The 14,503-nt window shown below is 40.3% G+C and overlaps 1 protein-coding gene across 1 annotated transcript; it reads right to left on the bottom strand.

The window, feature by feature from the left end:
- Positions 1-11: 11 nt before the first annotated feature.
- Positions 12-11,343, bottom strand: bbc3 (BCL2 binding component 3). Its single transcript, XM_066663730.1, has 4 exons — positions 11,023-11,343; positions 9,824-10,058; positions 7,088-7,278; positions 12-4,119 (listed from the first exon to the last, which is right to left on the bottom strand). Exons 2-4 carry the CDS (start codon positions 10,044-10,046, stop codon positions 4,018-4,020), a joined length of 516 nt encoding a protein of 171 aa, XP_066519827.1. The 5' UTR covers positions 10,047-10,058; positions 11,023-11,343; the 3' UTR covers positions 12-4,017.
- Between the last annotated feature and the right edge of the window lie 3,160 nt (positions 11,344-14,503).

The raw sequence follows: 14,503 nt of genomic DNA on the forward strand, positions 1-14,503 counted from the left end.
AGGGAGCTTGTTGATGGCACAGCACCATGTCATGGACGCCAGGAAAAATAAACCTAAAACCATAAGGGAGGGGAGTTCTTTAGGTTGTTGTATTAAGAAAACTTGGTTGGTTAACACATTTATGACCTTGGCTGAGGAATATGTAGGAATGCGTTGCCAGATCTCCCAACACATATAATCACACATGGAAGGGGGATGGTTTCAAGAAACAATTAGTCTGAAAGGATTGACTCAGCTGGTGGATCCTGCTTGTCCTGTCAGTCTTGCTGGAATATTCCTAACACTGCCAATCACGTGCAGATACCAACACAACAAAAGTACTAATTGTTCAAATAATGAGCAGAGAAATTTTAATATGAGAGAAACTGGAATCTGTCAGGGACATGCAAAGATGCCTCATAAACAAATTTTGAATGCCAGACAGAACTCCAGACAGTCACCTAAACCACTGTTCACTCTGCCCAGTTTTAAGACCTGTTAGACCAGCTAGACAGGTGCCAAGGGGGAGTGGCACTAGAGACAACTGTTTCTCTCGGGTGGGCAAAGCACTCGAGGGAAATATCCGCAAAAGAACCACACTGTTAGAGTACACTGTTTATGCTTTACTTTGTTTATTTTGTCCAAATGTAAATTAACCTAAACCTGTACAGCTTTCTATGAAGCTGCAATAGAGCTACATTTCTTTCTCTTTTTTTGTATTCTTAACTTTAATGTCTTAAAATAGCTTAATTAAGCTGTAGAGTAATAACTTTAAATTACAAGTTATAAATCTGACTTCATCCACCACCATTGTTTTCTGATGAATGCTGCTGACACCCAGGATCAGGGGAAATGTAAGTCAGTTAAGGACACTTCTCTTGGACAGGCAGCATTTTATACAAACACTACACACTGCCATCCTCCTTTAGAACACTGCCTTAGTAGACAGCATTTATTATGTTTCAGACACAGCCAATGACTGATTAAGACCACTGCTTTTTCCAGATTAAGAAAAAGCAGGATTAATTACAGACAGAGAAATAAACCCCCTTTTTAATTAAGGAGAATGCTTCATCCTTGCAGGTCCTGAAGGACCCCTACCATGAGATGGCTAAATTTCTTTTGCCAGGAATTTTATTTATCCTGGCTTTTTGTATGGGATCTAAAGCAATGACCAGTCATCATACTAACTCAAGGTGCACAAACCATTTTTTAAGCCAGGAACAGATAAGGAAACATATGTTCATGCCATTTTTCTTCAACTGCATTGCTTAGGATTTGTCTTGGGACCGTACTGGAATATCAGTCTAAGCACATTTACAAAACAGTATGTCTGTCTTTAATACTTTTGTTCAAACATTAGAACAACTGATCGTTGGAAACCAGCTAAGGATTAAGGAGAAAGTTCATAAAGAACACCTCTGAATTGTGTTGTATACGGCCACACATAAGTGGAATAGTTTTGCCTAATTAGGTTTGTGTAAATGGAAGTTTAAGCAAATTTGTCCCAGGATCCCAAGAGTTACATCTAAGTTACACATCTTTTTGTGTAGTCTTTGTAGGGCAGCTTTTCTGTATAATTTAAATAAAGCACTTTAATCAAGCATTTTGTCAGAATTCATATTTATTTAAAAAATAAAAATAAAAAAAATTCACATAGAAAAGAGTCCAAACAGCAAATGTACAAGGCTAGAAATCGAGATTGACTTGAGCTTGAGCATAGTGGGATGTTCACGGTACACTTAAGGCCTTACTCTCAGAGTGAGAGTGCATCAAAAGACACCTATCCACAAGAAGTCACAGGACAGCCAGAGTGTGGCCTCCACCACTGCTTTTACACAGGAAGTCATGAGACAGGCAGTCACAAGAAGACCTCTAGTACTTAGTATGCTCAGAGATACAGTAGCTAGATAAAAAAAAAAGAACAACTAAAAGAGAAGTTCTAACAAGGTTTTCACAGGGGCTGCCCACAGAGAGTACAAAAGTGGTTTTTCAGGGAAGCTCTTTGAACAAAACCTGTGTTAGATATGCCCCTGAAATCCATGTATGAGTTATGGCAACAAGTCATGTAGTTGAAGGCCCCAGAGAATTTACCATCCCAAAACGTCTTAACATATTGAATCATGAAACACCCGTTGTCAAGTACAAAAAGACTGGCTCAGTTTCTTCAATTAGTATAATCTCAGCAAAATCATGGCCATAAATTCAACTACAGCAGAACAATTCAGCATGTTTTGCACTTTTGTGGTTTTGCTTCTGATGGCTAAAGATCATTACACAGAAACATAGATAATGGAGAGTTATACAATATAGGTTCCCAGATAACCAAGCTATCTCCATGCTCATTCAATCGGCTTAATCAGCTGCAAACCTCATGCTTTGCTTTTAAGACAAATTTGGGGGGAAAATAAAGTTCATGAAAAAACTTCAAAGCTTAACAAAACCGAATAATTCAGATCATTCCCAAGTTTATTACAAAGGACCAAGTATAGAAATGAACATACAAAATAAATAGCTTACACCTTTCATCTTTGTTTCTCAGGCACATATATATCATATTTGTAAGGGGAATGTTCACTAACGTTTTTTTTAACTTCTCAAGAAAAAGACATCAAAATCTAGGTACTTATTTTGAACAGTTAAGTATCCACTGGATTTAATTATGTTCATTACATCTCAGCATTGGTCCAAAAGGCTTAGACAAAATAATAAAACTTGTCTTAATGTGTTCAAACAAAACCAAGGAACTGTTAAGTACTTTAAGGTTTCATCAACAAAATATACATAATGCTTTGGCCAGAGAATGGCCAGTTCCTTCCATATCGTGCCCTTCACCATTTTCCTCCCCAAATATTTACATAAGTGATTTGTTACAAATATTAACACTGCTACCTAGCCGTTTGGAGAGCCTGTAGTCTGGTCTGTCCACAAGGCTTCCGGCCTCAATCAGAGTGCCTCCATTGGAGGTGACCAGTCTTTGAAATTAGGGGTATATTTTGTGATCCAAAGTGTACATACATAAAGGCGGGAAGCACCAAGGCACTGACCCTTGACCCCACACACAATTCACTGATCAGCCCTGTTACGGAACAAGTGTGCGTAGGCTCTTTAAAGGATGATGTAAGGCACTTTGGCCACACTGGGTACAGTGTAAAAGGACATTACATACTTAAAATGCCAGTTCCTTTTTTGATAGTCAAATTTAGTACAGCCCTATTCCCTTAAGCTGTGTGTGGGTCTATCTCATTGTGCCATTGGTAACTGATTGTGCAGCACTTTAGCTTTGTAAGGCAGCTAAGAGCATGTCCCACAAAAGATACAGCATTTCAGTGCCTGAGGAGCTACAGTACACAACCCATCCATCCAGTTAATTAGTGCCACCTAAAGACATGGATACTCAGAATTTTGACAGTGAGCGAAAACTAGTATCATGTGCATGAAAACAAAAACATGTAAAGATGAATAGCTGTGCATCCAAACGTTAATGCTACTCAAGTGGTAGGATATCAATCAAAGAGATACATGAATGTATTATAAGAGTAAAACCTACTGAATACAACTGAAAATTTTATGTATGGAAAATTGTGTTGTCATAATTAACTTTGTAACTTCTTTTTCCCCAATTGTTACACCATTTAAATTTAATAGCCTTTCTCCCAAATAACTGAAAGACATCTTTAAGCGGATTGACCTGACATCCTCTGAGTATCCATACCCTTAGGCTGATGTCAACAAATGCACAGACAACAAAAATCCAAGTGATTGTGCTTCACAGTTTAGAGATCCAGAGAGGCACAAAGACATTTCCCATCCTCACTGGAACACACACTTCAGTCACATGCTACATTAAACTCCTCCTAAAAAAAAAAGACGGGGAAAAACTGTACAAAATGTTCAACACAAATAACAATATAAACAAACAGAAAAAAAACAACAAATAATGCATTCTGTTCCTGCAGAGATGTCCCCGAGCCTGTGCAGTCCATTAGTGGTTTTGTTGTGGAGCGCCAGCGCTGCCAAAGTGGCTGAGGTACCAGTTCATCTGAACCCGTGCTGGTAGAGGGTGCTCATGGTGTCAGCCAGGAAGGCCACTAGACCCCGGTACAATCCTCTCCAGTTCTGCCACTGAGGCGCCTCGTTCTAAACACACAGAGAAGTCATAAAGGAGGATGATCATGATTATGTTTAATACAGTTAACAGTGCAGAGTAACGACAGCATTTTCAAACACCTCAGTCATCATAAGTACGGCAGTAACAGATAATCACAAGGTGATAATTGAAAGTGTGACTTCTGCTGGCAGCTCTGGGACACTCAATGTGGATGTTTACATGTTGAAAGCCTCAGTAACCTATGCAGTGATAAGTGATCTTTATCACAAAATTAAGTTTCCTGTAGCCTAACCATTAAAGTAATGTCTAATGTCTAATCAGAGTTTACTCATCCAGACTTTAAGACAAAACAGGTTCAAAACGATTCTAATACAAGCTCTAAATCTAATATTACAAGCAACAACTAGATGCAAAACACATTCTTGAAAAGTACATAACAGTGGCAGCTCAAATATAATAGTGCCAATGGAAGACGTCTGCAGTAAAGTGTGTTCGGTGTTCAACTCTGCACATGTGTTTGTAAGGCAGTGCCAGACAGACAATGTCTACATAACAGTCTGGTAACATGCTATTGAACAGCTGCAGTGAGTCATCCTCTAAAAATAACTCCACTCAACAATGTGGGGGGGGTTCGTATAAAGATCAGGATGTGGGCAGGAGTGGGACAGAGCAAATGCACAGCGATTAACAACTTCCACACTAATAAAACTGGGCCATAAGACATGCATGCTCTGAAATAACCAAGGCATGTGGGCAATGGACAATGAAACAGAGACTACAAAAAATACACTTACAGGCAACTGCACAGACAACTGTAGACATACCACCTAACCCCTTCAGGTCAGTTCTCTACTAAACTTTCCCAACTGGATTGCTAATTGTGAATGAACATTTAAACGACAAGTACACAATCTCTAAGCACACACTGTACTTCCTTACGCACACATTGTGCTTCCTTAAGGCACAGTGTATGACCTTCTTTTTTTACCAGCACTTCCCTGTTGTAATCCAACTGTTTCTTCTAACTGTAAGATGGTGCAGGCACCTGCTGCCGTCGCATCTGTTGCGCACACCTAACCCCTGTTTACGTGAGTGGACAGACGCAAAGCAATTTTGATGCAATGTTGTACTTGTATAACTTTGTATGTGACAAATAAATTGAATCTGAATCTGAATCTGATCTGATCTGAACTTACAGACTTGACGCTGAAAACTGCTTGATACAAATATGCACATTTCCACATCAATACCATATAAGAAAAATCAAGTCCATACATACTTGGTATATACCGCATTATCTTTTATAAAAAAAAGATTGTTCCTGTTACATAAAGTGAATGAGCTTTGAACTCATGACTCCATAGTGTGTCAGCCAGAAGAAGACAGAGCGTTCTGAACAAGGGAGAAGTAGTAAGAGTGAACAGAGAGGGAGGGGGGTGTTGTGGGCTGTGCTCTGTTGTTCTCACGTGCCTGTGGTGGAAGAGTACTCCTCTATAGACACAGACACACGCTCATGCACGCGCACTGCTTTTGTTGATGTACTACTTGAGGAAGTTCTCATAATTTCTCTACTGTGTTCCAAAATAAACAACGCCCTTGTGTAGTAAAAGTGCATTTGGTATCAGGGTTCAGTGAAGCTATGAAATATGTCCCTTTCCTGTTACATATGACTCTACAAACAGCAGGTTGAGCTGAGTTTTATGACTTGTGTGTCTAGTGAGATTGTGTGTTTGTGCAAGTGTCTGCTTGTGCATTTCTGTGAAAGAGCAAGGGTCTCTGTGAAACTGATAAGCAGCTTTAAGTTCTGTTTACCTGACGCTGACTAGGCTTATGTAGGGCTGGACAATTCTTCAATATCAATATATATCACAATATAAAATGTTTCAATAACAATTATATTATGATTTTTAAACACATTTTCAATATTTCAATACACATTATTTACAGCGTCTCTCACTGATTGATGGTCATTAAATTAAAGGTTAAAAATATTAATATTGACAAAGCCGTGGGTTTTCAGTGGATTTATGTTGTTCATATCGATATCGACTAAAATTAAGAAAAATATTGTGATATATATTTTGTCCATATCGTTTAGCCCTAGGTTTATGTGATGTGGTGTCTTACATAATCGATAGAAGTGTCATTTTAACTGCTATTTGCTTAAAAATTCATTTCATAGTGTAAGTGTATTGTCTTATATCTAATCTCTCCAGGAATATCACCTGATCATTAATAACCATGTTGACTGTCAATGAAAGAAATAAAGCAGTCTATTGTCTCACATGAATACATTTGACATCAATAGAATAAAGTTTTTCAATTTACTTGTTGTGAATAATCATATCGATGTACTATATTTAATTCATGTGGAGATATGTACATCTTTGATTTAAGTAAATGAGCATCACTTTTTTGATTTACTCTATTCATTCTGAGTAAACCTGAACAATCAATTAAAAAATGCAATGCTGGATGTGCATGTATCATGAAAGCTAGTGCATGAACAGTGAACACTGGAGTAGTGATGACATCATGTATGTTTGTCTGAGAAGAGGAGGGGAGGGGTGATGGGTGTGTGTGGGGGAGGAGAGATTAGGCTCTGTTTACTTCACTGAGTGACTCCTCACGCGATACAGCAGGGAGATTGAGAGCAAGGCAGAGAGAAATAGAGAAAGAGGAAGGAGGGGTAGGGAGGGAGAAGCAGAAGCAGAGAGAGAAGTAGAGAGAGATGGGACGTGGGGGGCATTGGGTTCAGCCACAACTAGAAACTTGACTCCAGTCACAACACAGATCATGGTGAATATGGCATTGATCCATTTTCTAGAAAAGCCACGGGAGGGTACCCTAACACACTCAAGCACATTTTCACAAACACGTACACTAACACTCATACACACCCAGTCACACCCATTATCACATGGTTACAATCCAGAATCACACCCCACTCTATAGGTCTTCTCCTGTAAAGAACATTGGAAGATGCAGGCTCCTTACCCTTCTCTGATTATAAACTGCATTCAGCTCGTCTCCTATGGTCCTTAACTGGATTGCCACTCTGTGGATGGCTTGCTCCTCTGGTGTGGGCTCCTCTTCATCAGGGGAGTCTCTTTGGCTCGATTCTGATAAGAAGCTGTGGCTTGCGAGCAGGAGATCAGGCAGAGGCTGCTGTGTCTCATTCGCTGGCCCTGTTCCAGAGAAAAACGAGATGAAAAGACATCAAAATCCTGAGGAACTTCTAGGAAGCGTTCTTTTAAGCTTTCAATCAACAGCAACTGATAACAAAGAACCAACAGTGGCACTTTCTTTACATTAAGATTGTACAAACATTTATATACTCCTCATGTATATATTTTTGGAGTGTCATGTGAAAAGTAGCAGTGCTGCCTGGTGACACACTGACCAAAGTGAATGAACAATTCACATGGATGAACAGGCTGACTGTCTAATGGCAGCTGCATGCCAACTACCAAACCAACCCATCCCCCACTCATAAGTCACATGCTCCTGCCTGAAAGTAAACCCTCAAACCTGCGCCAATCCCTGCCCCTGGCTCTATGAATTACACGGGGCATCTCATGGGTCACTGCCATCAACCTTGCATTTTCTCCTTTAAGGTTGGTGTGTAATCTCTTAATCTTCTTAATAAGTCTAGAATATGTGTGTTTGAGTTATCTGTGTGTTGTGCACATACATTGCCCGTCTGCTCTATACTGAATAACAACTTCAGTGGAAAGGGCTTCATTAAAAACACAGGAACATAGGCCGTATGCATGTTCAGATCCTCCAAACTGATTGCATTAATGACTTAAACAATGTAAAAAGGCATGAGCAAACAATGCAATATTTGCAAAAACCTATCACATAGAACAATCCACTAAATATGCATCACGATGTGATAACTAACGTTATAAGAAATATTTACAGGAGCCAGGGAAGTGGATGTGCGGACAACCTAGAAATAACCTACATTAGTCACAGTGCTCAACCGAGTAAAACAATGCCTTAGTTGACTTGTTTTATTTAAGACTTTAATAGACTGCAAAATACCACCACAGGTGCAGGAAATGCATGGCTGGGTGGATGAGCTCTGGTACCCAGGAGAATGTGCTGGTCCTTAGAGCAGGTGACTTAACAGAACCAGAGAGAACTGTGGGGTTCTGGCTTGTTGCCAAGGTAACTGTAAGCCTGTGCAGGCTGAGATGGGATCCAGCTATTGGTGGACAGGAATGAGAGGCTGGCAACGATAGGGTGGACAGCAGGGGGATGGGGAGGGACCAGGAGCAGGCGAACAGCCAGCAGCTTTTTAAAAGTAGGTGCAGACAGACAAGCTCTAGAAGGGTTCAAGCAAGGCTACAGTAAAAGGAAACAAGCTAGGAAATAGTGGAACAGCCATGAAATCACAACACAGAAAGGGCACAGCTCGTGCAACAAAACAGGCTGAGGTTGTGTAGTAAGTCTGTTCAGCCAGAAGCCACTTGCACAGGGCATGTCTCAACATGCCTCTGCTTGGCCACAGAGTGCGAAGGGGGAGCACTTCTAGAGCCTCAAATCTGAACCAAACTTTCCACAGACCCATTCTGCCACTGTTAACCAATCATGTAATCATGCTGCTAATAATACATTAAGATACACTGGTGAAAATTAGTTAATTAATATCTGACCCAGAGTAGTGAGGATGTGTGCATTAAAATGTGCCAGCAGTTTTTTTCTAAGCTGCCATGTTTTTTATTACTACTGTATAAAAGAACCAATTTTTTACTTCGCTATTGGATGAATTGTGGTGGTTTCTGAAACTGTGCAATGTCTTTAACTGGAGAAACAATCAATCAGAATTTAAGTGTTAAGTACATTCTGATTTTGATGTGATTGAAAAAGGTAGTTTGTGACACACATTAGTTACCAAATTTTGTTTAAGTTAATTATTAAATGCAACATAAATACTGTAGTGGATTCGGAGAAGGATCTTTGAACATAGTCATACAGCATTAAGCAACATTTATTTTGTTGCTGTCCAAAGAAAAACATGCAGACCTCTCTCCAAAATAGTAGTTTTACAGAAGAATGAAAAAAAAAATTCTTAACCTTCAATGGAAGTCAATATAAAAAGATTTGTATATATAATAATAATATTTGTATAGAATCATTTTGGAGCATTCCAATTTGTACATTCCTCATGAACATTTACACCGTTTAAAGGACAGCTGCAGTGTTCAAATAATGTGTAAACTAAAAATGGATAAACATGGCTACTTGTTTTTCTTTAAAAGGCAATGATTTGCACCATTAAAATGCTGCAGGGAAAAGGCAGCAAGTGAACAATGCAGTATTTTAGGCTTAATATGTGATGAGATCAGCAGAGACCTCATCCCAGCTCTCCTTATACAGCTTCAAAGTGAACTCCACTGACCAACATAGATTCCCCCACATGTGAATCCCAAATACACATGAAAACACAATAACAACAATAAATATTAACCCCCCCCCCAATCCATACAGCACAACAATATAACACAAACACCATACAATAACTCCAGAGGAGCAAACATAGAGAAGATGTAGTAGATGCTAGGAACTCCACTGTGAAGCCCCAACTCATCCTAAAGCCCAGTACCTCTTCAACATTAATAATGTTCCAATCAATGAAGGAATGTTTTGCTCGGGATCAAAATGAACAAATTAAGCAGAAATATAGTCTGTTGATTTTACCAACATTAAAGCAACCTGTAGTACCTGTGTTGTCTGTGAGAGGCCTGTCCTGCTGAGGGTGGCTGGATGGGCTGGAGACCTCTTGCACGTGTACAGGACTGGTCTGAGTGACTGTGAGTCGACGGTGGCAGGGCTGAGACCCTGAAGGTATGGACCTTGCATCTCTACGTAGAACCTCCATCCTGCAGCTCTGTGGAGCTGCAGGACTCTGACCTTCCACCCTACTGTCCATTTGTGGCCGGGCCATGAGAAACAAAACCTGTATTTAGACCAAAAAATAGAGGTCAGCTGTTTTTGTGGATTATACACATCATACCCTCAGTTGATTGAAGTAAGTTTCAAACACAACATGATAAATTTACATTTAGCTTAGACTTGCTTAAATAAATATGAAAAAATCTAATGCAGATACACACACAAGCCCTCGTGCCTTTCCCGGTTCTCCTCTAGGCGGCAGACCTGTGGCGCGTGCGGCTTGTTTGTAAACAAATCCGTGCAGGCGGTTCGGCAGTGGGCGCGTGTTCGACATAAAAAAATAACATAGAATGACAAGAGCTATGAACGATATAGTGTGTAAACACCCATTCACAACATCCGCACGAAGCCTGCTCTCACCCAAGGCCTGCAGTGAGAAATGTTTAAGACGGTCATGAATGTGTCGAGGAGGCGCGAAGGTGACGTTTCCACGTTGCAGCAGAAGTAGCTCGAGATGTTTATCAGCGACTTTCAGCGGCGCTCACTGCCTTAAAAAACGGAAATTATGAAGCACTGGAAAAGCAGCGTCTGACACTGACTTTAACCGAGAAGAGTGTTTACATGTTCAGAAAGGAGAGGAAAGTGTGTGGAAACGCGCTGGAAACTGACAGTTAGAAGAATTGCTTCAGCGCCAAAGCAGCTTTTAAGGTGGAGCGGGAAATAAAAAAAACAAGCGAGTGAACAGTAGCTTAAACAAACGGGAGCGAGCTTTAATGTAACTGTTACGGCTCGTAGAGTCGGTTATCACACTCGGTGACAGTGGTGTATCGTATGAAACACATTTCAGCTTAACTTCAAGTTCAGAACAACAATATAACAGGACAGACACGTCTCGATCTGACGGCGTTATCGCTAACGGTCCGGAGGGTGACACACTGAGCCACAGCGAACAACAACAACGACTGACTAACAGACACGGAGTAATACATTCAGCCGTGTCTCCGCTGATAAAACACATTCGCTCTTACCTGAAAACCACAGTTGTTTGAAGAATTTGCGGTTATACGTCCAGGGCTGAGTTTTATCACCGTGTGGGACACTCTCTCCACTGAAAGTGGTGCCACTCAGTGGGAGCGCATGTTTTGATCCTCACTGTTAATGCAAGTCTCTCTCTCTCTGTTTTTCACACGATCCTCCAGAGAGTTAGTCCCCACATGGTCTAAGCCAGTCGCACGTCGATAACAAGTGTAAAGTAACGCGTGCTCTCGACCCTTCGCGATGGCGGTAGTGTTGTTATGTGAATAGTAGCAAAACTGACAGCAGCACCTTTCACTCCCGAGAATCGGCCCTCAGCGAGACCACGCCCCTCTCCATCAGACCCCCACAACAAGTCCTGACATGCTCATCAGCGTGCTCCCGCCACTACAACACATCTCCCTCCCTCCTCCTCCTACACACACTTCCTATAGCTTGTTTACTACAGATGTTGCTCGAAATGTTACAAAGCCCATTAGTTACGTTCACACACCTCCTGAGTTTAGACCTCTTCCTTCTTCATTTAAGGACACCGCAGCTTTGTTGATACTTCATGTACAAACATTTCAGTTATATATTAGTGGGAATTACCTCCACATGCAGGCTGTCATACCGCCCTTCCAGCCTAACTTTCAGTATGGTAAAGACCTTTGTAGAGTAATGTACATTTTATGGAATGTCTGTTTTAAACAGTAGCGCGAAAACAGCGAGTATCTTTACAGCTGGAGCACAGTCCGCTGCACAGAGCCCTGCACCGCCCCTCACTCATCCTCATACCAGGACAGCTCTGGTGTTGTAGGATGAAACTGCTTCCACATTCACCAGGTTCTTAAGTCTTACTGAACTTAGAACATAAACGTTAGAAGCTGACCAATAACCCAGTAAACATTAAGCAGGTGATTCAACGTTGAAATAACGTAATGACTGCCGTCTAATCAACGTTCTCTTAAGGTTGAAAATGAAAGTTGAAAAGACGTCCAAACACAGACATTGAAAAGACTGATGATGATTGATAAATGATTGGTCACCATTTAACTAACTTATTAAGATGAATTTTGGACGTCCATTGACGTTTTAAATATGTCCTTGACGGACAGACTACTTTTAGACCTATTTTGAACGTCCAGGGACGTTCCTTGTTTACTGGGAAGAAACACGTACAGCCTTATTATCAGTTCTCAGTCACCGTTGACTGAAAAAACGTTTGTGTTTTTTTTTTTTGAATGTTTGTTTTTCTGTCTGATCTATGTGCTGAAATTAACTGCTGGAACCAGCTGCAGGAAGTTGAAGTTACACCTTTGGACTGTGGCGACGGCTTTGGTCACAAAATGGTCTAATATGAATTAAAATGAGCCAAAGTCTTGTAACATTAGTTCGCATTTGAATGTTAAGAGGGTTACCTTTTCCCCTGAAAGTGGTTTTACTCTTCCACAAATCGGATGTAAGTTTCAGCCAAATGTTGCATACGCAACTGGGACTGAAGCCTTGTGATGCTGAAGGCCAGTCAAACCCTGTGTTTTATGACGACAGTCACTCACAGATACCTGTGAATAATTTAAAAGTTAGGGAAAAGGTTAGGGGTTGCAGAATCAACAATAAAATCACACAAGATCAATTACATCATTTTATTTTATTATCGTTTTCTTTTATTTATTTGCAGACCTATTCATTTATCCCAGCAGAGATTATGTTACAGTAGATCTGTCATCTACTTTTTGTTATGGTTAAAGGAACGTGTACGCTTTTTGTCGATTGGTTGAAAGGAAGATAGCGGAAGGCCTCGCGAGATTTTGGCACAACTCATAGTGGGGTACGTCTACTCCTGAAGAATCATTTTTCTCATGCCCTATGATTGTTAATTAAGTTCCTATTTTTTTATTAGTACATCTGTTTATTACATATTTGGAAGGAAATTAGAACATGGGAGCTGGCTTGTTAAACACTTGACACCAGGTCTAAATTCTGATTTATAATGTGAGTGTATGGATATATTATGACATATACATCATGAATATATATTACCACCAATGCATAAAACTAAAAACACAGTGAACGGGGAAACACCACACAAAAGTCTTCTCATTATATCCATTATTCAGTGTGCCACATACACATTTGTCGCTCTGGAGTGTGGGAATCTCAATGTAATCGTTCAAGTTTAATTTGATTGTCATTTCAACCAAATACAGTGCACAGTACATAGTGAAGCAAAACAACATTTCTCCAGGACCAAGGTGCTACACAGAACAATTGACATAGGGCTAAATTGCACAAGTGAAAACGAGCAAGAACACATGACAAAAGTAGCAGCAACATAAGACAAGGAATAGTGATGCAAAACAATAACAATAAACAATAAATATAAAATATTATGCAGGGGAAACTTTAATTGACCAGTCACACTGCACATAATGAATGCAGTAAGTGTGAAAAAAGTGCAGTATGCAAAGATTTTATATTGAAGAGGAATGTAAATATTGCACCATGGTGTAAACCCTGTACATTAAATAGTAGAAGGAGAGCAGTGATTGTCCGTTTAATAGTTCAACACATTAGCAGCTTGTAAAAGGGGAAACAAATCCAATGTCTAGAAGGAGTGATGCATTGTGTGTGTGTGTGTCTGTGTGTGTGTGTGTGTGTTTGTTCAGTTCAGTCACTGGTTGTTGAGGATTCTGATGGCTTGGGGCAAAGAAGCTGTTGAAAAGTCTAGTTGTGAGAGTCTGAAGGAGAGATGTGAGAGGTGTGTTGTGTTCAGCTTGAACATGAAGATTGTATTTGCATGTGACTGTAACATGGAGCTGCCTAGTGCCTCCAGCACATCGTTCCTGAAATATTACCCTCCAATAAAGTGGCCATATATATCCATTCTTTATACAGGAATAGTTTGACTGGATAAAAATATTTGTTCTCAGACATACAAAAAGACATAGTTTCACTGGTTATAAAGCAGTGCATGACTCTCAATGGAGCTGTTCCTAAAGGTAAGTCAGTGTGTGTGTGTGTGTGAGTGAGTCTTGTCAAACTTGTTAAATGTTCCATGTGCTTTAGGTAAGGGGTAGTGTGTAGCGTGTGCAGGAGGCATAGCGTAATTCTCTGGAACATTATTTACACATGCACCCATTTAGACATTACCCAGACTTTGTACTAGGGCACTGGCCGGATAATGTCTTGGACAAATGTTACAGATAATTGCATTCACACATACAGGTCCTTCAGGTAAAATCTGGAAAATGTCTGGGTTGCCGTGCATGTGCTTAAGAGGCTTTACAGTATTAAACATTAAGCACTGCAACTGATCACTAAGGTTTTGAATGTTGTTCCTTCAATCTGGAGAACACAGTTCCACAGCTCCACAGCTTAATGCTAGGGGCTCTTGCCCTTGCACAACCATAGCATTGAGCATGGTAACTTTAAGACCATGTGCAGCTGCATGCTTTTGCTCACAATGGCTGATTACTGTCATTTAAAGGGTTA

This window comes from Hoplias malabaricus, chromosome 1 (assembly GCF_029633855.1).
Source record: "Hoplias malabaricus isolate fHopMal1 chromosome 1, fHopMal1.hap1, whole genome shotgun sequence".
Lineage (NCBI taxonomy): Eukaryota > Metazoa > Chordata > Actinopteri > Characiformes > Erythrinidae > Hoplias > Hoplias malabaricus.